This window comes from Pituophis catenifer, unplaced genomic scaffold (assembly GCF_029215685.1).
Source record: "Pituophis catenifer annectens isolate HBS135680 unplaced genomic scaffold, rPitCat1.0.hap2 SCAF_10, whole genome shotgun sequence".
Lineage (NCBI taxonomy): Eukaryota > Metazoa > Chordata > Lepidosauria > Squamata > Colubridae > Pituophis > Pituophis catenifer.
Window position 1 is genome coordinate 23,425,136 of NW_027256890.1, and position 22,513 is coordinate 23,447,648.

Sequence of the window (22,513 nt, forward strand, 5' to 3'; positions counted from 1 at the left end):
ATGCTGGGACTTATTTTCAGGATAGGTCTTATTTTTAGGGAAACCGGGTATAAAATAAATATTTGTACAAAGCCAGGGAGGAGGACACAAACTCCTCAAATTTGTCCTTCTCTTCTCTGGCCTCATCCACATGCATTGGGCAACGGCTTTTGCCAGAGTCGGCCAGCAGGATGGGAGTTGTAGTTGAGTAGCTTTTGGCAATCCTTTTTCTAGCGATGGGGGATCTGGGTGAACAATGAGCCTAGATTCAATTTTGGGGGGTCGCAAACACTGGAAGCTCCACCGTTGAGGCTGAAGGGCATCCCTGTCTGTCCCCAAAGCTGATGATTATAAACGAATTGATTAAAATATCAGAGCACCATGTCCTTCAGTTTTCTCTCTCCCTCCCTTTCACAAATTGTCTTTCTTTTTCATTCTCTTCCCAGATCTGAGCGTCTGACGATGCGCATTCCAGGCTGAGCTCCGAGCGCATCTGGAGGGCTTTCCCTCCGGTGGATCTTGCGGAGTTACTGGCGGCAGGGAGCAACCTTTCTCCTGTAGGGGGGGGTGAAACTCTGCTCAGCTTGCCCCAGCCGGCTGCAGAGGAAGATGCTGTATGCCAGTCTCTGAGAGCCACCTTCCCTCTTGGGAAGGGGACCCGCCCGAAGGACTTCCGTGGCCCTTGCCTACGCAAGAAGAACCTCTTCCCTTCCTCCTGCAGCCTCCTCACAGGCTCTTTTGTCTAAGGAGCAACCCTTGGACCGGCCTTCCTCCCACAGGATTTTGCTCTCCTCCCGTCTCATGAGGATTTGAGGGCGTCCCCAAGGGGGCCCCCGGTTGACAGTGGGCCTGCCATGGAGAAGTCGGTTTGTTTGCTGGTGCCTCTGGCATTGCTGATTGGCTTGGTCCTGGGTCCTGGAGCCGGGGGAGCAGCTTTGGAGTTTGGGGGCACGCCAGGGCAGTGGGCTCGCTACGCCCGGTGGGATGCCAGTTCCTCCGGGGAGCTGAGCTTCAGCATCAAGAGCAACGTGTCTCGCGCTCTGGTCTTGTACCTGGACGACGGGGGCAACTGTGATTTCCTGGAACTCTTGATCTTGGAGGGCCGTTTCCGTTTGCGCTTCACCATCTCCTGCGCGGAGCCAGCCAGCCTGCACCTAGAGACCCCCATCAACGACGACCGCTGGCACATGGTGCTCTTGACCCGCAACTACCGAGAGACCATGCTGGTGGTGGACGGCGAAGCCCGGGTGGCCGAAGTCAAGTCGAAGCGGCGTGACATGGCGGTGGATAGTGATCTCTTTGTGGGTGGCATCCCGCCAGACGTCCGCTTGTCGGCCCTGACGCTCAGCACGGTCAAGTACGAGATGCCCTTTCGTGGGATGGTGGCCAACCTCAAGGTGGGAGACATGCCCCCCGCCCTCTTGGGTAGCCAGGGCATCCGCAGCGACATGGAATACCTGTGTGCCAAGCAGAATCCCTGCGTCAACGGTGGGATTTGTACTGTGGTCAACAGTGAAGTGCAGTGTGATTGCCGCCTCACCGGCTTCCAGGGCAAGTTTTGCAGTGAAGGTAAGAAGGTCAGCAGGGATTCTCCTTCTCTCAATGCTCCAAGGTCAAAAATAGGCTCCCCCTTTGGCGGGAGCTGCTCAAAAGGAGTAGGTGGGTTTATGGGTTGGTATGCTGTGGGACCCCATCCCTCATTTTGCCATGCTGGGCCAAGCAGTCGTCACAATTGGCTGTTCCCGATTGTAATAGATGTGGTTTGATCAGAGCTAGATGTGGGGTTGAAATCATGTGGGATCCCCATGTTGTGTGAACCCAGGGGTGGTATTCACTTACCTTCACTACCGGTTCGCAAATGGGACCTTCTGCAGATGTGCAGAGGGTCAAAAATGTGACGTGATAATGTCCGGGTGGAACCTACTGCAGCCACTACTACCGCTTCGCCCGAACCGGATAGAACATCTGAATAGCACCACTGTATGAACCCAGCCACTGAAAGATTGCCCCGTTTAAATGTCTATGGCAGGGGTTCCCAACCAGGGGTGCAAGATGATATTCCAGGGGGGTTTAGAACCGTGATGGTGAACCTATGATACACGTGACAAAGATGGCACACAAAGCCCTCTCTGTGGGTACATGCGCCATCGCCCCAGCTCAGGCAGCTGGTCATCGGGTTTCCGAGGCACGCATGCACACCGGCCAGCTGGTCGTCAGGTTTCTGGTGCTCTGGGTTTGGGCACTTTGTGCCTAAAAGGTTTGCCATCACTGGTTTAGAAGTTTCAGAATTATACCGTTTCCCCAAAAATAAGGCCCAAGCGGAAAATAAGTCCTAGCATGATTTTTCAGGATGCTCGTAATATAAGCTCTACTACCCCCAAAATAAGCCCCAGTTAAGATTGTCAACCAGATGGATGCATTTAGTACCGTATTTCCCCCCCAAAATAAGACCTAACCAGAAAATAAGCCCTAATGCGTCTTTTTGGAGCAAAAATTAATATAAGACCTGGCCTTATATTGGGGAAACACGGTAGTGTATATGCATAATTATATGCATATAATTATTTACTTTTTTAAGGGGTATATCAATATATCAGAAGCGTTCTAGGGCTGCGGGGTATAGAAAAGGTTGGGAACCCCTGGCCTACGGAGATTCTCCATCCTCCAGGTTTTTAGTTGTCCCAAAGATGCTTTTTTTCCAAGAGGCAACTGGACTTTCTGCTTTTTTCTTGGCAGACGTTTCGCTTCTCCTCCAAGCAGCTTCTTCAGCTCCGACTGGATTGGTGAAAATCCTTCCCTTTCCCACCATCCAGTCAGAGGTGAAGAAGCTTCTCGGATGAGAAGCGAAACGTCTTCAAAAGAAAAAGCAGAAAGTCCAGTTGCCTCTTGAAAAAAAAAAGCTCCTTTGGGATTGGCCCTGTTTACTCATTCTGTTTTGCTTTTATTTATCTCCGCTGGGTTGTAAGCCAAGACTCACAGCCTCCTTTTTTCCGTACAACACCTGGCACATTGTAAAGGATGCCGTCTAACAGAAAGAGGTTTTAATAATCCTACCCTGGCTTGGGATTGGAAGCAGCTTGGCCCCTGTTTCCTTACCTTCCCCCGTCCACGTTCTGTAACTGGGTAAAAAAAGGCCTATAATCTCCATGCTGGGAACAGTTCCAGTGGAGTACAGGTATGCTATCCTCCTGATGTTGCAGGGAAGAGGTGATGTCATTGCTTTGCTTCTTAGTGGCAGCAGTGAAAATCTCCGCTTCGGTTTTCATCCCTTGGAGTCCGGAACGGCAGATGCCGGTCCAACTGCAGCTCTCGACGCTTTTCGAATTTGGGTTTAATCGTCTGAAAAATGTGTTTGGAAAACCTGTTGCTTATGCTTGCTTGCTCGCTTCGAATCTGCAGAGCCTTTCTCCCACACTCACTGACTCAGTACCTCTCAGTACCCCTTTGCCTTGCTAGGTGGCTCAAGTGGCTAAGACGCTGAGCTTGTCCGATCAGAAAGGTCGGCAGTTCGGCGGTTCGAATCCCTAGTATAGGTCTCCTGCGTGAGCAGAGGGTTGGACTAGATGACCTCCAAGGTCTCTTCCAGCTCTGTTACTGTTACTGAAAGTACCTCTATTTCTCTTTTCCTGTTCCTGAAACCCCCACTTTCCCGAAGGTTTTTTTTTCTTGGGTGTCTTTCCATATTTTTCTCCCCAAGGTTCTACTCCTCATAGTTTTCGCTTTCTTTTGTTAACCTCGCTCACACTAAGAACAATCACCCTTTGAAAGAGAAACAGCCTATTTTTTTGTGAAAGAAAGAGTAACAAAGACTCTGTTTGTAGAATATGGCTTTTCCGGAGGTGATCCAAACTTACCCTGTTTCCCCCAAAATAAGACATCCCCTGATAATAAGCCCAATCGGGCTTTTGAGTGCATGGCAATAAGGCCAAGGGCTTATTTCAGGGTTCAAAAAAATATAAGACAGGGTCTTATTTTCGGGGAAACATGGTAGATAGACAGACAGACAGACAGACAGACAGACAGAAGGATTAGAGGGAGAGAAGATAGATAGATAGATAGATAGATAGATAGATAGATAGATAGATAGATAGATAACCAGAGACAGATAAGAGACAGCGACAAATAGATATAAATAAATAAATATAGATGATGGAGATAGATAGATAGATACCCTGTTTCTCCCAAAATAAGACCTCCCTTGATAATAAGCCCAAATCGGGCTTTTGAGTGCATGGCAATAAGGCCAAATGCTTATTTCAGGGTTCAAAAAAATATAAGACAGGGTCTTATTTTTGGGGAAACACGGTAATATTTATTTCCCACAATGCCCCTGACTAAACACCATTTCAGGGGGATTGTGGGAAAACTGCAGTAGTGCCTGCTTCAAAAAAAATATGATATTGTGGATAGTGTTTTCAAGGACATTGCGAGTGCTACGTAGAAGGGCTCTGTGTGTGTGTGTGTGTGTGTGTGTGTGTGTGTGTGTAATATTGCATCCGGTTTTGGTCACCATGATATAGAATAGAATTCTTTATTGGCCAAGTGTGATTGGACACATAAGGAATTTGTCTTTGGTGCACACGCTCTCAGTGTACATAAAAGAAAAGATACATTCGTCAAGAATCATAAGGTACAACACTTAATGATAGTCATAGGTTACAAATAAGCAATCAGGAAACAATATAAATAGAAGTCGTAAGGATACCAGCAACAAGGTTACCAGTCATGCAGTCATAAGTGGGAGGAGATGAGTGATAGGGATGATGAGAAGATTAATAGTAGTGCAGACTTAGTGAATAGTTTGACAGTGTTGAGGGAATTATTCGTTTAGCAGAGTGATGGCGTTTGGGAAAAAACTGTCCTTGTGTCTAGTTGTTCTGGTGTGCAGTGCCCTATAGCGTCGTTTTGAGGGTAGGATTTGAAACAATTTATGTCCAGGATGAGAGGGGTCTGTCGATATTTTCCCAGCCCTCTTTTTGATTCGTGCAGTATACAGGTCTTCAACAGAAGGCAGGTTGGTAGCCATGGTTTTTTCTGCAGTTCTAATGATCCTCTGAAGTCTCTGTCTGTCTTGGTGGGTTGCAGAGCCAAACCAGACAGATACAGAGGTGCAGATGACAGACTCAATTTTTCGTCTATAGAACTCGATCAGCAGCTCCTTGGGCAGTTTGAGCTTCCTGAGAAGAGAAGGATGCAGTCTCTGACTTCCTAATTCTGTACTTTTCACCTGGGTTTTCATGGTGATGTGTCCTATTTTTTTTATCAAACCTTCATCAAAATACGTGAAATCTGTTTGAGGGTCATAAGACAAGGCAGAAAAGGGAGCTTACTGGTTACAAGTGTTGGTCCTGGAGAAAACAAGCCAGTGCCTCAGGGCTCCTCAAAATCAGGCCTCTGGGTCTAAAAGCCACTATTTTTAATTTCCCACAATGCCTTTGGTATAGTGTGCCTCCAGGGGATTGTGGGAAGAAATTACCATGGTCAGGAAGCCTGGCGATTCAGAACTGCTGGAGGGCATCCTTGCTGCCTGCCATGTCCCTGAGCATCACTCGGCTGTTGTGAGGGGGAGGACTCAGCAGACCTGATCTGTACATATCTGGATCCAGTTTTTCTCATTGGCTGGATCCTCCATCCTTTATTCAGAGATCTTTTACAAAAGCTCCTTGAAAGGTTTAAATCAGAAAAAAACAACAACAATGTTGCAGTGGATGATAAGGTTCACAGATTGTACTGGTTTTGTTTGCATCCTGTTTCCCCAAAAATAAGACATCCCCTGATAATAAGCCCAATCGGGCTTTTGAGTGCATTCCCCCCCCCCCCGAAAATAAGCCCTCTCGAAAAATATTTAAACGCAGAGCTGGAAATCAGGTAAGACAGCAAGAGGAGCCCCATCTTGCTCCACACGCCCCAAAATAATAAGACCTCCCCGAAAATAAGGCCAAGCGCTTATTTCAGGCTTCAAAAAAATATAAGACAGGGTCTTATTTTTGGGGAAACATGGATAGAAAAAAGCCCAGTTGATCAGAGTTATGGGCAGAAACCATAGTTTGCAAATCTTCCTTGGGGATCTAAGATTAGATGGACATTCTTCTCCCACCATTTTGCTTTCACTTATTTTTTTAAAAATTACTTTTAACAGTTGGGTCATTGTTTTAATTGTTGGTTGTATTATACAAAAGGAGTCTTGGTGGCGCAGCAGACTAAAGTGCTATTAAGTAGCTCCAGCTGCCTGCAATCACTGCAAGTTCAAATCTCACCAGGCTCAAGGTTGACTCAGCCTTCCATCCTTCCGAGGTAGGTAAAATGAGGACCCGGATTGTGGCGGCAATAAGCTGACTTTGTATAAAAAAGAACACCGCTTAGGGGGGCCGAAAGCCCTACTAAGCAGGTATATTCAAAAGTATGAAGGCTATTGCTTAACGCATTGTAAGCCGCCCTGAGTCTCCGGAGAAAGGGCGGCATATAAATCAAACCAATAAATAAATAAACCAATAAATATACCACCCAGAATCAAATTCAGTGAAAAGGTCAGCCGTATAAATTTGTTAAATAAGCAAATAACAATGGTCATGGAAGTAAATGAAATAACTCATGATGACTTAGCACAATATGAAAATTGCGGTTTGCTTCATATAGCATTCTAAATTTGGACCCCCAAATTATTAAGTATTTGGGGGTCCCAAATACTTTGTATTTTTGTAATATGCATTGGTGTAGCTCCCACCCTTGACTGCTCTCAGGACAGGGGGTGAGACTGGAGGTTGGCCTTTTGTTTATTTTTGCTGGTTTGGGGTCCATTTAATTTTTTAATTTATTTGGTTTTCATTTTCTCCCCCGCTGCTCAAAATCTTTTGGGAATTGGGTGGTCTCCAAATTGAATAAATAAAAATAAATAAAGTGCAGGACCCCAACAGAAAAAAAAAACCCACACAGTATCTTGGCTTAATGCGACAGCAAGACAACACGCTACCCAAATATCTTAGCTTATTTTAACGTGTTGAATAAACTCAGCTAAATTCTATCACACCTTGGTTTCACTTCCAAGGCTTTGTAATTGCAGCCCCAGAACCTCTACCGTATTTCCCTGAAAATAAGACTCTGTCTTATATTTTTTTGAACCCTGAAATAAGCGCTTGGCCTTATTTTCAAGGAGGTTTTATTATTTTGGGGCGCGTGGAGCAAGACGGGGCTCCTCTTGCCATCTTACCTGATTTCCAGCTCTGTCTCCCTAACCCTAACCAGAGGAAATGGCGGGGACCGGCTGCATATACGCTTAAATATTTTCAGGGAGGTCTTATTTTCAGGGGAGGGCTTATTTTAGTGCATGCGCTCAAAAGCCCGATTGGGCTTATTATCAGGGGAGGTCTTATTTTTGGGGAAACACGGTAGTTTTATTTCTTCCCGGACTTACATTTTCATTCCGTCTGCAGAACAGGGTTTTGCAACGGCGGGCAGCGGGATTGGCCTATTTAAATTAAAACGTAACTCGGCTGAATTTTAAATTTAAGCGTAAATGAAAACGGTGTTAATTAAATACAGTTAAGATGAGGTAAGTGGCTGAATTTTCCCCACGTGCCCTGCTCGGGGAGTGCTAACCTTGGTTAAGCTTTTTAGCATCGTAGCGTGTCAGCCCAGCTCATTTGGTTAGATGATGATTTACTGGACGGGGCAACCCCCAGGAGAGGAGTTAATTCGGGGGGACCAAGTTAACTCGGAAGCTCCTTCCGTAGTCGTGAAGCTTAGACGCCTTGATTTCTGCTGGCTCGTCTTCTCCCATCAATCTATCGGTATAACACACAGGCCTTGAGCCCTTTTGACCCAACTTGTCTTCTGTCTTCTATCTTGCTTGGAACTGCTGGCAGCGACGTTAGAAACTCCACAGCAATGAGACACTCTCAGTTTACATAACTCCTCTTGCAAGCGTTCCCCTCGTCTCGCACCAGACGCCCGAATTGTGCCCGTTGACGTCAAGAGCATCCTCTCGGCTTCTCGCTCACACACAGATATACATAACACAACACCCACAGGAAGGCCCTTTGGCTAGGCCCCACTCGCAGGCTACCTGTTGTGTGGGGGGAGAGGGAGAGAGAGAGAGGCTGACCTACAGATGGCTGGACCAACTGGCCGAACTGGTAGCTGGGGAAGTGGGGGGGCGGGGGGGGGGCTTGGCAACGATGCCGCTCTTGTGCCAACGCTGGAACTTTGGCCGGCTGACTTCTTGGCGGCTGGAATGATTGATAGCTGTTGCCTGGGCTTGTTGCTGTGGAAACCCCACTCTGTCTGGCTGATGGGTTTAGAATAGGATGCATGACGACATAGGAGGTAGGGGGCATTTTGGGCAACAGGCGGAAATATTTATAGCAATAGCATTTTGACTTATATACCGCTTCACAGTGCTTTACGGCCCTCTCTAAGCGGTTTATAGAGTCACAATCTGGGTCTGCATTTTACCGACCTCGGAAGGATGGATAGCTGAGTCAATCTTGAGCCGGACAGGATCGAACTTCTGGCAGTGGGCAGAGCCTGCAATACTACATTCTAACCATTGGGAAGGGAGGGAGGGAGGGAAGGAAGGAAAGAAGGAAGGAAAGAAGGAAGGACAATAGCAATAGCACTTAGACTTATATAGTGTTTCACGGTGCTTTACAGCCTTCTCTAAGCGGTTTACAGAGTCAGCCTATTTTCCCCCAACAATCCAGGTCCTCATTTTACAGATCTCAGAAGGACAGAAGGCTGAGCCAACCTTATTTATGGAGGAGAAGGATGTCCAGTTTTGTTTTTTGTTTTTGTTTTGGATGGCTGTGGACAAAACATTGCTGGCGGTGTCTGCATCAGTGGTTAATTTTTGGAATGATGGAGCAGCATAGCATAGCGTAGCATAGCATATAGTATAGCATTACATAGCATAGCATAGTGTACAGCATAGCATAGCATAGCATAGCATAGCATAGCATAGCATAGCATAGCATAGCATAGCATTCTTTATTGGCCAAGTCTGATTGGACACACAAGGAATTTGTCTTTGGTGCATATGCTCTCAGTGTACATAAAGAAAAATAAAATACACTCATCAAGAACCATAAGATACAACACTTAGTGATGTGAAATCTACCTGCAAGTTTAACTTTGGTTTCTTTAAATGTCCCAGGAATCTGTTTCACAATCACTCCTGGTGTAATTGTAATAACCATTGCTGTTGTAAGGCATAGGCATTTTACATGCGTGTTAAATCTTTTTTAGAGTGTGCTGCATCGACTTTTGGTCACCACACTATAAAAAAGATGTTGAGACTCTAGAAAGAGTGCAGAGAAGAGCAACCAAGAGGATTAGGGGACTGGAGGCTAAAACATACAATGAACGGTTGCAGGAACTGGGCCTGGCTACTCTAGTGAAGAGAAGGACCAGGGGAGACAGGAGAGCATCTTCCAATATCCGAGGGGCTGCCCCAGAGAGGAGGAAGGGGGTCAAGCTATTTTCCAAAGCCCCTGAAGGCCAGACAAGGAACAATGGATGAAACCGATCAAGGAGAGATTCAACCTGGAAATAAGGAGAAATTTTGTGACACTGAGAACAATCAACCATCAGAACAGCTTGCCTTCAGAAGTTGTGGGTGATCCATCACAGGAGGCTTTCAAGAAGAGACTGGGCAGCTACTTGTCAGAAATGGTGGGGTCTTCTTCTGGCTGAGCAGAGGGTTGGAGTAGATGACCTACAAGGTCCCTTCCAACTCTCTTATTCTGTATATTCTTACATTTTGAAATATTCTGCTGCCTCCCCAGACACATTGCCCCTTTTGCACGTAAATCCTTTGGGGTTGTGTCCACACAGCATGCTTAATTAGGTCAGCGAGAGCCTTGGCAGCTGCATTCATGTATGTTAAGCTTAGTTAGTTTTAATCTCGGACTTTCTTGTGCTTGTTTGCTTAGCGTGTTGGCTGGTTTATGATTCAGTGGCTGCATTCCCACGATATTCTTAGCCGGGTCAACGAAAGCCTTAGTAGCTGTATTAACAGCACAAGATACATTAAAAGCTTTTTAGTGTTAATCATGTATGAGTTTATGTGGTTTAGTGTATTGTGCAAAGCCAGCAGCTTTGGGCCAATTTAATTATTCTTGCATTGTGTGCAAATCCAGAAAATTGGGTTAATTCCAGTAGTGGGTTGCTCCCAGTTCTGTCCGGTTCTTTAGAACCGGTAGTAAAAGCTCCACCCACCCGCCTGGACGTCATAATTGACGATCTGCGCATGCAGAAGCTTCTGTGCATGTGCAGAAGTGCTCACGTGTGCCAGTGGTGGATTTCAAATTTTTTTACTACCGGTTCTGTGGGTGTGGCTTGGTGGGTGTGGCATGGCTTGGTGGGCTTAGCAGGGGAAGGATACTGTAAAATCTCCATTCCCACCCCACTCCAGGGGAAGGTTACTGCAAAATAACGCATTGTAAGCCACCCTGAGTCTCCGGAGAAGGGCGGCATATAAATCAAATTAAAAAAAAACAACAAAACCCATTTCTTCCCAATCAGCTGGGACTTGGGAGGCAGAGAATAGATGAGGGTGGGGCCAGTCAGAATTTTTACTACAGGTTCTCCAGGACTGGTCAGAACCTGCTGAAACCCACCTCTGGCATGCATGCACGCTCCCGTTGCAAACTGGTAGTAAAGGTAAGTAGAACCCACCCCTGGTTAATTCACTAACCAAGTTACTGTAAGTATGTTGGGTGAACCCAGCCGAGAATAAGAAAGAGGGGAGAAATGAGATGGCAGGGAATCTGAAATGCTGACCTATCTGTGTAAGGAAGTGGTTGGGCTGTAGGATTGCAATGACCCGAGTTCAAATCCTTGCTCAGTGATGAACTTTTAACAGCCTGGGTTCACACCATTTGCCACACAAGCCTAAAATGGAGCCGGGTACTTTGTGGCTCAGCTTATTGTTAGAATCCAACCCCTTGTCTTTTAGCAAGCTTCGTGAAGCAGGCACAATAATCCAGAATTTTTTATTTTTTTTTAAATTTGGGTATTGCATTTTGTACAGTCCAGTGGTGGGTTGCTCCCAGTTCGCACCAGTTCGCAAGAACCGTTGGTAAAAATTTGTAGTAGTTTGGAGAACCGGTAATAACATTGGCTGGCCACGCCCCCAAACCGGTCCCCGGCCCGGTCGCCGCTCACTTACCCCGCCCACCTCATCAGAGGCCTTTTTTCTTTTAACTTTTAAAAGCATTTTTTGTACAACCTCTTCGGCTGAAAAAATGCTTTTAAAAGTTTAAAAAAAAGCCTCTGAGGATCGCGCGGCTCAGCTGGGATCGTCAGAGGCTTCTAAAAGCATTTTTTTCTGCAACCTCTTCAGCCAAAGATGGCAAAAAGGTTCGCCATCACTGCCCTGTACCATTTCAGACAAGTGACTGTCCCGTCGCTTCTTAAAAACCTCCAATGATGGAGCAGCCACGACTTCTGAAGGCAAACCGTTCCACTCAGGGGTGAAATCCAGCAGGTTCTGACAGGTTCTGGAGAACCGGTAGTGGAAATTTTGAGTAGTTCGGAGAACCGGCAAATACCACCTCTGGCTGGCCCCAGAGTGGGGAGGCAATGGGGATTTTGCAATATCCTTCCCCTGGAGTGGAGAGGGAATGGGGATTTTGTAATATCCTTCCCCTGGAGTGGGGAGGGAATGGGGATTTTGTAATATCCTTCCCCTGGAATGGGGTGGGAATGGAGATTTTGCAGTATCCTTCCCCTGCCAACCGAACCAAGCCACGCCCAGCAAGCTACACCATGCCCACCAAGCCACGCCCACAAATCCAGTAGTAAAAAAATTTGGATTTCACCACTGGTTCCACTGATTAATTGTCAGGAAATTTCTCCTTCATTCCAGATTGCTTCTCTCCTTGATTAGTTTCCATCTGTTGTTTCTTGCTCTGACTTGGCAATGTTGGTCCTCCCTCGTCTCACAAATGCCAATTTGGGCACCGCCTATATTTAAGCCAGCAGACTGAGGTTACATCCTTTCCAGGAACTTGAGCGAAGGAGATCTGATGGAGGCAGGGATGGGAAAACATAGGGGGAACTGCCTGTTGGGAGTACCTTCTGCAGGCATCCCCATTGCCTGTGATGGGCAAAGAATAGTTTAGCTGCCCCTTTGTACAGTTTTAGTTTTACCCCCAACCTGTCTCAAATGGTGTGGTGCAGTGGTGGGTTCCTCCCGGTCCGGTCCGGTTCGGCCGAACCGGTAGCGGTGACGATATGACGTCACCGAACCGGTTCTCCCCCCCCGCCCTCCCACCCCCCCCCACCCCCCCCACGTTATTCTTACCTTTTATTTGGCCCCATCCCCAATCTATTGCTGCCTCCTGAGTCCCAGCTGATGACTAGAGGGAAATAAACTGTTTAAACTCTTGCCGCGGGGCTTCAAAGGGCCGTCCTACAGCTGATCAGTGTTAAAAGCAAACAAATAAGTCGGGTCGTAAGTGCGAGGACTGGTCGTAAGTGCGAGGACCTTCCAGAAATGACTGACCAGCTAGCCACGCCCGCCTAGTCACATGACCTCCAAGCCACACCCACAAAATTATTATTATTATTATTTATTAGATTTCTATACCGCCCTACTCCCGAAGGACTCAGCCACGCCCACAGAACCGGTAGTAAAAAAATTTAGAACCCCACCCCTGGTGTGGTGATTTGCTGCTTGACCAGCAGGGGTGTGTCATTATATGTGCGGCCTGCACACATAAACCCTGCACACCCCTACTGTGGCTGGCTTGCTTGAGGCATGTGGCTAAACCAGGGGTGTGCAACCTTAAACACTCCAAGAGCCATTTGGACCCATTTGGCGTGGGGGGTGTTAGGTTCAGCTTGTAGCTTACTCCTAACTTGTTGGTCAGGCAATATATCTGTTTCTTTAAGAAACAACTGAGCCACGTAATCAGGGTTTGCTGAACCCTGTAATTAGGCTACAGTGCATAAATAAGCAGTGCAGAGAAGCGTTCCTTGTTCCTGATTGTTCCTGTTCCTGTTGCTTCCTGCGTCTTTCTGCTGATTGGTGTTAGACTGGATTGTTATATGGTACTGTATACCGAGAGTTACTAAAGTCTGTTTGCTTTGGTAAGGGAAGATACTTACTGGACTGATATTACTGTTTATGACCTTGGACTGTTTTACCTACACCGAGACTGCTTATTATCTTGTATATAAAGTATTTTTCTCACACGAGCTGCACGTTTATCTCCTTCCCTATGTGTTTCTGCTCTGCTCGTTGCACAAGCAACAAATACTTTTTAGACACACCCTAACGGGGGGGTGGGGAGACAGAACCGGTTCGGTGACGTCATATCGTCACCGCTACCGGCTTGGGAGAACCTGACCGAACCGGGAGGAACCCACCACTGGTTGCATGTTGGCAGTTGTGACACATATTTTGAGTGACAGGGAGCCGCAGCAGAGGGGCGAAAGTGCCACATGCGACTCCAGAGCCGCAGGTTGCTGACCCTGGGCTAAATTCTAAAGCAGGTTCACAGAATCTGAATGTAAGGACTGGAAGGAACATTAGTCTCACCCAGCTCAATGCAGGAATCCATCATTAAAACATACTGGATTTTCCCAGAGGTGTTTTTTTTTTTCCCCAAAAGGCAACTGGACTTTCTGGTTTTTTTCTTTGACGATGTTTCGCTTCTCATCCCAAGAAGCTTCTTCCGTTCTTCTTCAGAACGGAAGAAGCTTCGTGGGATGAGAAGCGAAACGTCTTCAAGGAAAAAACCAGGAAGTCCAGTTGCCTTTTGAAAAAAAAAAAGCAACTTTGGGCGACAACCGCGCGACCTGGGAGTCATCTGAAGCCGAGATTCTCCGGCGACCACATTTTGGCTGCCGTTGTTAAGGTAAGTAACCTGGTTGTTAAGTGAATCTGGCTTCAAAAAAGAGGATCCCATGGCCCTGGGGACACAGAAAATATGGAACCAGCAGCCAAGCCGCTGAATTTTGACTACATGACCATGGGCGATGCTTCCAAGGTTGTAACTGTGAAAAGCGATCCTAAGTCGTTTTTTCAGTGCCGTCGTAACTTTGAACGGTTCCCTAAACGAACCTGTGGTAAGTTGAGGACCACCTGTAACCCGCCTTTGAGAAATGTCTGTCAAACCTCTTCTTAAAAATCTTCAGGGATCCATGTGGATCCATCATCCACAGATAGATCAGAGCGTCTGGATGCCGTCCTGTGAGAATCTCTGGAGCCTTATTATACCTTGGAGAAAAGGAGATAGTGTGTGCCAAGGATGGGCTACAAAAATTTTAGCATGAGGTTCTCTGCCCGGTTGCTGGGTAGGCGTGGCCATGGTGGGTGTGGCTTAGTCGGCCTCCTGCACCACAGTGGGGGGGGGGCGTTTGTGCCCTCCCCAGGCTCCGGAGGCTTTCCTCGAGCCTCTGGAAGGGCAAAAATGGCCTCCCCAGGCTCCGGAGGCTCTCTGGAGCCCGGGAACTTCCTGAACTTCTGGTAGGCCCGTTTTTGCCCTCCCCGGACTCCAGAGGCTTTACTTGAGCCTCCAGGAGTGCGAAAACGGCCTCCCCAGGCTCCGAAGGCCCTCTGGAGGCCTTCCCGAACTTCCGTAAGGCCCGTTTTTCGCCCTCCCCAAGTTTCCGCGCGCGCTCTGCACTTACCTGCATCCAAAACGGGCCGCGTGAGGACTCCTGGGTGGGGCAGGGCAGGGTGGGAGGGACCAGCCAGGAGTGGGATTTGAGGGTTCTCTGAACTGCACAGAATCTTAGCTAGAGGTTCTCCCGAACCCCTGCGAACCCCCAGCGGCCCATCCCTGGTGTGTGCATGTCACATCTGGAATGAAATCAAGGTCCCTTCCAACTCTGTTAATCTGAATCTATCTAACATGATCAGAGGCCTGGAGGTTAAAACCTACGATGAACGGTTGCAGGCCTGGCTAGTCTAGTGAAGAGAAGGACCAGGGGAGACAGGAGAGCCTCTTCCAATATTTGAGGGGCTGCCACAGAGAGGAGGAAGGGGGTCCAGCTATTTTCCAAGGCACCTGAAGGCCAGACAAGGAAGAATGGATGAAAACCGATCAAGGAGAGATTCAACCTGGAAATAAGGAGGAATTAGCAGAAGTAGAGCTGGTTTTGTCCCTGATTTCAACAACGGTTGGACTTGCTATCTTGTTTTTCCTCTCACTGTGCAAGAACCTAATTCCCACTCGCTCAGCTGATACCTGAAACTGAAAACCTGGTAGTAAAAGACTGCCTCCCCGGCCCCAAACCTGTATAAAATAAATAAGAAAAAAAAAAGAGGTGGGGGGGAGATTCTGGCTATAGGCAAAGAGTGTTTCTTTTGTTGCTGAGTGGTTTCTACACGTCGGCTGGAAGGGACGTGGTTACCAGACACGTTTTCACTCTGCACTTCACATATTCATAATGTGTGCAGCGGAGTAGCTAATTCATGATCATCGGCTTGAAACAACTGCAAATAGCGGTGTGTTTGCGCGCAAGCATGATCTTCTGCTCCCGTGCATCCACACACGGTGCATTCTCTAAATGCGATAACGGCTTCACGCGCTCCCAGAAACGGTGCCGTTTCAAGGACACCTTATTTTTAAATAAGACTTTTTTTTGCAAATGGTTTAATAAAAGGAAGCCTACCTTTGCACTCTCTGTTCTGTATAAGAAGTCTTAATAAGGGAGGTGCGCGTAAATTATAAGGCCTGTGTCAGTGATGGCTAACCTTTTTGCTGTTATGTGCCAAAAGCGTGGAGAGTGGGGGGGGTTGTGCATGCCCACACCCATAATTCAATGCCCCCCCGCTTCCCCCACTTTTGGCACACGACGGCAAAAAGAGCCTTGGTGGCACAGCAGACTAAAGTGCTGTTAAGTAGCACCAGCTGCCTGCAATTACTGCGAGTTCAAATCTCACCAGGCTCAAGGTTGACTCAGCCTTCCATCCTTCCGAGGTAGCTAAAATGAGGACCCGGATTGTGGGGGCAATAAGCTGACTTCGTATAAAAAAAGAACACCGCTTGGGGGGGGAGCAAAAGCTCTACTAAGCAGGTATATACAAAAGTATGAAGGCTATTGCTTAATGCATTGTAAGCCGCCCTGAGTCTCCGAAGAAGGGCGGCATATAAATTGAACCAATAAATAAATAAATAAATAAGGTTACCGGTAGGCCCGTTTTTTGCCCTCCCCAGGCTCCAGAGGCTTTCTTGGAGCCTGGGGAAGGTGAAAATGGCCCTCCCCACCCCCCGAGAGGCCCTTCGGAGGCCGGAAACAGCCTGTTTCCCGACTTCCGGTGGGCCCGGAAGGCCCAAAAATCAGCTGATCAGCTCGCACATGCTTGCTGGAGCTGAGCTAAGGCAACGCTTATGTGCCTACAGAAATGGCTCCATGTGCCACCTGTGGCACGCGTGCCATAGGTTCGCCATCACGGGCCTGTGTGTTTGGTGCTGGACTATAAATTGAACTCTGATTGATCGATCATGGATCTTTTGATCGGTAGAGTCGTGAGGACGTGCAGAGTATCTTCCCTACTTCGATAAATAATCATAACTTGTCTAACCAGGACCAGTTTCGCTTCTCCTCCCAGAAGCTTCTTCAGCTTCAACTGGATGGTGGGGAGAGTCAGAGCTGAAGTCAGAGCTGAAGAAGATTCAGATTAACAGAGTTGGAAGGGATCTTGTAGGTCATCTAGTCCAACCCCCCTCCACCCAAACAGGAGACCCTACACCATTTCTGAGAGATGGCACTCCAGTCTCTTCTTGAAAGCCTCCAGGGATGAAGCTCCCACAACTTCCGAAGGCAACTTCTGTTCCATGGGTTGATTGTTCTCAGTGTCAGAAAATTTCTCCTTAATTCCAGGTTGAATCTCTCCTTGGTCAATTTCCATCTGGGAGGAGAAACGAAACGTCTTCAAAAAGAAAAAAACCAGAAAGTCCAGTTGCCTCTTGGAAAAAAATCACGTTTGGGATAATAATCATAGCTTGATTGTTGAGGCCAGATTTCAGTTTCTCTCCTAAATGAAATGTAAACGGTTAACATGGCCTGATGGGTTGATTGTCAGATTTAGAAGAAGCCAGGTGCACACAACACACTAAAGCCACCGATCTTGGTCTGTAAGCATGAATTGGCTGTCTTCACACCACACACAGTTAAAAAAAACTGGCAGTTGGATATCTGGTCCATCCAGATGTAACGAAAACTCACTCTTGGAGGCTCAAGCCAGACAGACCCAGTTCAATAGGAATTTTATTTTCCTATTAATGTTTTTTTTTTATATAAATAAAGTCTGGACAAATTGCGATGTGCCAACCAACCCAGCAAACGATGATCTGAGCCACATTCAGTCTCGCTGTCTCTCATTCTAACCTTCCCCCAGGGTTGCAGTGGGGACAGGCACCACAAAGGCTCCGAGAGCAGGGAGGGGGATTTTCAACGCAGGGGAAGAGAACGGATTAGCCCTCCGCTATAAAACGCAGGAAAATAAAAATTCCTCTCCGACTGGTCTGCCTGGCTCCAGCCTCCGAGTGGGCATCTCCATCACGGCGGCATCTCTCCCTCTCCCTTTTCCCACCCCACCTTCCCTTTCTTCTTTGCTGTGTCTCCTTCCCCTGTTCTGCTCGTCTAATTTTGCATCCCTTTCTCTCTCTCTCTCTCTCTGCCTTCTGCGCATGTCATGCTCAGGGCTCCAGTGCCACCCATTGCCTCCTCCCATTAGCCATGCTCTCCGTGATGGGCGCAATTTCCACCCCCCCCTTCTTCTTGCTGAGCTGTTCCTCTTGTCGCAGGGCCTAGTCGGGCTGGGTGCTCCCTGCAAGGTCAGACCAAGGTTGCCTTGCCTACTCAAGGCTGCCAGAGAGAGAGAGAGAATGCGCCCAATGTGGTATCTGCCTGCCTCTTTTTTTTCTTGAGAGCGGCTTCACTCGGGGGGGGGGGGCATATCTCCAAAGCTTTGCAACCAGTCGGTGATGGGGAGAACCTTTTTTGGGGAGGGGCATGGGGGGGTGGAATTACATTGGAAAGGCCTCCGATGGCCGAGGGAAGATTGCAAAGCCTACAATCCTTCTTTTTTTCCTGCCCCGTGGCACACCCACAATGTGGGCTCCGCACGGTTGGCACATCCAGCGTGCGCCGAACAATTCGGGCTGGATGGAATCAGCCGACTTTGGCGCCATGCCGTGCCATTTGGCGCAACCTGTGTCGCGCGGTTCCCTGAATTCACCTGTGTTTTTTTTTTTTTTTTTATGGGATTCTGGCACAGCCGCAACGAATTCCCGAGATGTAAGCAAACAGGCTGGGCACATACAGATGATGTCACGCCGGCAAATAATGAAGAAAGAGAGATAATAAAACTCGTCATCGTCGTGGGCATTGAAGCCGCATCACTCCGGTGTCTCTTTCTAGGATTCTGTGCCAGATTTGAGAAAAAAAAGAGAGATCCTCTAAGTTTAGTCCATTAGCCACTCCTTTTGAGGCAGAAATGGCCCAGGGTTGAAGCCGAGACTGACTTCATGGGTTCTGTTCTGGCTTCAAAGCCCCCTCCTCAAATACTGCTGGACCAGGAATGACATCTGTCTTCCGACGACATCTGTCCTCCTCCTTCCGAGGAGGAGCTGACTCAGAAGTTGCATCCAGCGGCCCCCCCCTCTCCCCGTAACCTGCCCCAAATGCAGCTCTGTCCCCCAAGGCAGGAACGGAGAAGGGGTGGAATTGTCCCTCTCCCTTTTCATCACTTGGCTTTGCTCCTAGATTTCTCTCCCCCACCCACCACCCCCTCCCCTCCCCTCACTGCTGTCCATGCTCCTGGTATAACCAGCAAACCTGCCTTTTTGCAAGCAGGGTGGTTTTTTCTCCCTCCCCGCAGATGGCAAAAAAAAAATAAAAAAAAAAATGCTGAATTTTTGCCCAGTTCCCTGCTAATTACAGTTGTATTGCTTCTTGTGTTGCGTTGATCATTTGCTACTAATTGCATTAATTAGCTTGGCGTTGTTTTGTCACCAGTGCAGGCTGTGTGTGTGTGTGTGTGTATTTTTTTTGTGTGTGTGTGTATGTGTGTGCTCTCCCTTTCTTTTGTCAATCTTGGCTTCAGATAAATCCCCCCCTCCCCTGCCAACAGATGTCACCCATCCATGCAGATGGAAGGAGGGGCCTGCACCCACGGCTCTTTCCCAAAGAACCGTGACTCAGTTTACCTGCCTGAGTCTGCTAAGGAGCTGAGCCAGTCTCTCTGGTAGGAGGTGGGCACGGCGAGAGATTTGAACCTTACTCCTTCCTTGGGCCACAAGCCTTTTCTGGGTTCCTGGGATTTTACCCTCCATCCATTCCAGGATAAATCCATCTTTCTTTCTTTCTTTCTTTCTTTCTTTCTTTCTTTCTTTCTTTCTTTCTTTCTTTCTTTCTTTCTTTCTTTCTTTCTTTCTTTCTTTCTTTCTTTCTTTCTTTCTTTCTTTCTTTCTTTCTTTTTTCAATAGTTATTTTTTTACAGGCTGCCCAGTAAAATAATATGTTTCAGGGCCGCTGACTGAACATAAAATATTTTGAAAAAGACAATGATAAAACACAGTCGCCCCCAAATAACAAACACGGAGACGAGATTTCTTGCGGGCTGAAAAAAAAAAAAAAGTAATAAAGACGGTGATTTAAAAAAAGAAGAAGAAGCAAATTATAGTCTATTAGTGATGGGGACCACCGTTTACCCCCTCCTCCCCCCAAATGGCAACAGCATCTCCCTCCCAGAGGAAGCCCCCTTTAAAATTTCAAATCAAATCAAATCAAACCTTTATCGTCAACGCACAACGTGTTGTGCGCAATGAAATTGAACAGAGAAAAGTGCTTTGGTGGTTAGCAGTCACAGGTGGCTTCTGTTCGATGGCTAAGGGTCCAATTAGCCAGCCAACAACATGGGGGAATCATGTAAAATCGATTCAATGATCAATAATAATCCCCGGCTTCTCCAGGGAGAGCTGGGGAGAGGCCCGGCCTGAATTTCAGCTAGAAATAAAACAGAACCCCGGTGACAATAATTCAATCTTCGAATGCAAGATGAGTGGGAGTGGGTCAGCCACAGGAGGCCCCTAACCCTTTCTGAGGGGGTGATTTGTTGCATATACAGATTTTCGTAAAAGTGGCACGAAAGTGCTCATTCTTGTGCGATTCTTGTGGACTTTACGATGAGGTGGTTTATATAAGAATATTAAAGCCTTCTTGAGACTCCTGGATGTCAGTCTCTTTGATTTCTGCCCTGTTTTTGTCTCCTTTGGCAAGTAAGTACCGAAGGCGGCAGATACAGGGAGAAGAAAAAGGAGGAATAGTAGAACGTAAAACTTAAAAGCATGAATGAAAAGGGGATACTAAAATTGGTATTGAAAGATTTTAGGGATTAAAAGCCTGACACGTTATAAGGGTCACGAAAGATAACATCATTCTTTCTTAAGGGGTGGATGGCGTCCTCCATGGGACACTGTTGGAACAACACAAGTTTGGGGGCTGTTTTTAAATATTTTAAACATGGGGGAGGAAATGTACCCTGTCTCTCCTGCCCTCCTTTCCCAATTCTCTCTCTCTCTCTCTCTCTTTCTTTCCTCTTTCCTTTCCTTTCCTTTCCTTTCCTTTCCTTTCCTTTCCTTTCCTTTCCTTTCCTTTCCTTTCCTTTCCTTTCCTTCCTTCCCTTCCTTCCTTCCTTCCTTCCTTCCTTCCTTCCTTCCTTCCTTCTTTCTTTTCTTTCTTTCTTTCCCTCATTCTTTTTCCTTCTTTCTCTCCTCCTTCCTTCCCTCCTAATTCTTTTTCCTTCTTTCTCTCCTCCCTCCTTCCCTCCCTCTCCCTCTCCAATTCTCTTCCTGCCTCTCCTTCCCTAATTCTTTTTCCTCCTTTCCTTCCTCCATCCATCCATCCCTCTCTCCAATTTTTCCCTCCCCCACTCCCCCACTCCCTCCCTCCCTCTTTTTCCTTCTTCCCTTCCTCCCTCTTTCTCCAATTCTCTCCCTCTCTCTCTCTCCAATGCTTTTCCTTTCTTTCCAATTTTTTCCCTTCTTTCCTTCCCCCCCCCCGCTTCTCTCCCATTCCTTTCCTCACCAACTCCTTCCCATTCTTTTCCTTCCGTCTCTCCCTCCGCAGATTGTTTAACTGTGCTACATAATGGCATTTCACAAATGTGCATAAATCATGCACAAGTAGGATTGCAGAAACTGGAGCTTTGGGAAGTGGGGGTAGGGTGGGGGAATGAGACCAATCAGGTTTTTTTTAATTATTCTCAGTTTAGTGTTTTATTTCTGTAAGTATTGTGCCTGATATTTGCGTAACTGCTTAGAAATGGATACATGGGAAATGGTATAAACAATGCCAAATGAATAAATGAAGAAGGATGATGTTGGACCAATGTATGAAAATAGTTTTAGTATAAAATTGGAAATCTTGGAGGCCATCTATTCCAGCCCTCGACTTAATGCAACATATTCATAATATTCACCTGAAATATGAGTGGATTAATCCGATGGATCACTTAGTCAACGACAGAGAGAGAAAAACAAAGGACTGTCTGCACATGCTCAGAAACCCTTATTTTTTCTCTCTCTCTTTTTTTCCTCCTTTTTATGGGCAAGCCAAGGGTTATAACAAGTTGAAATTAAATTAAACTGCCGGCATTCTCTTTGAGTGCAGACACATTACGATGGGAAAAACTGCAGCGCTTTCGATGCTGCCTGATCCATCCTTATCCCAAGGGACTGTGCTGAAGTGGTAGCAAAAATGCCATAAATAAAGTTAAAAATCAGAGCAAATGAGCTTCATTTCCTAATCAGAGCTTCCCTGGGAAAGGGTTCCAACGGCTCCTGCTTAAATTGGTGGAGGGGAAACCAGAACGATATCTGGATCCGGTCGTCCTCAGACATTGGTTTTAGTGCAGGGGTGAAATCCAGCAGGTTCTGGAGAACCGGTAGCGGAAATTTTGAGCAGTTCGGAGAACCAGCAAATCCCATCTCTGGCTGGCCCCAGAGTGGGGTGGGAATGGGGATTTTGCAGTATCCTTCCCCCTGGAGTGGGATGGGAATGGAGATTTTGCAATATCCTTCCCCCAGGATTGGGGAGGGAATGGGGATTTTATTTATTTATTTATTGGTTCGATTTAGATGCCGCCCTTCTCAGGGCGGCTTACAATGCGTTAAGCAATAGCCTTCATACTTTTGTATATACCTGCTTAGTAGGGCTTTGCTCCCCCCCCAAAAGCGGTGTTCTTTTTTGTAGAAAGTCAGCTTATTGCCCCCACAAACCGGGTCCTCATTTTACCTACCTCGAAAGGATGGAAGGCTGAGTCAACCTTGAGCCTGGTGAGATTTGAACTTGCAGTAATTGCAGGCAGCTGGTGCTACTTAACAGCACTTTAGTCTGCTGCGCTACCAAGGCTCTTAGTATCCTTCCCCTGGAGTGGAAGCAGGGAAAGGAAAACTTTTGAGAAATTCCACGGCAGAATCCAGTAATGATAGAGTAGCATTTTCTGTTGACCCAGGAATTTCCTTTATCTGCTTTATTCCTTTATTCTCCTCTTCACCGCAACCCAGTAAAGTAGGCC

The 22,513-nt window shown here is 47.1% G+C and overlaps 1 protein-coding gene across 1 annotated transcript in view; it reads left to right on the top strand.

Annotated features, from left to right (window-relative positions):
- The first annotated feature begins 833 nt into the window (after nt 1–833).
- The window catches only part of NRXN2 (neurexin 2), a 428,827-nt gene continuing 407,147 nt past the window's right edge, over nt 834–22,513 (top strand). Inside the window, exon 1 of the mRNA XM_070951426.1 lies at nt 834–1,548. Coding sequence (XP_070807527.1) covers nt 834–1,548 — 715 coding nt within the window. The remainder of the gene's footprint in view (nt 1,549–22,513) is intronic.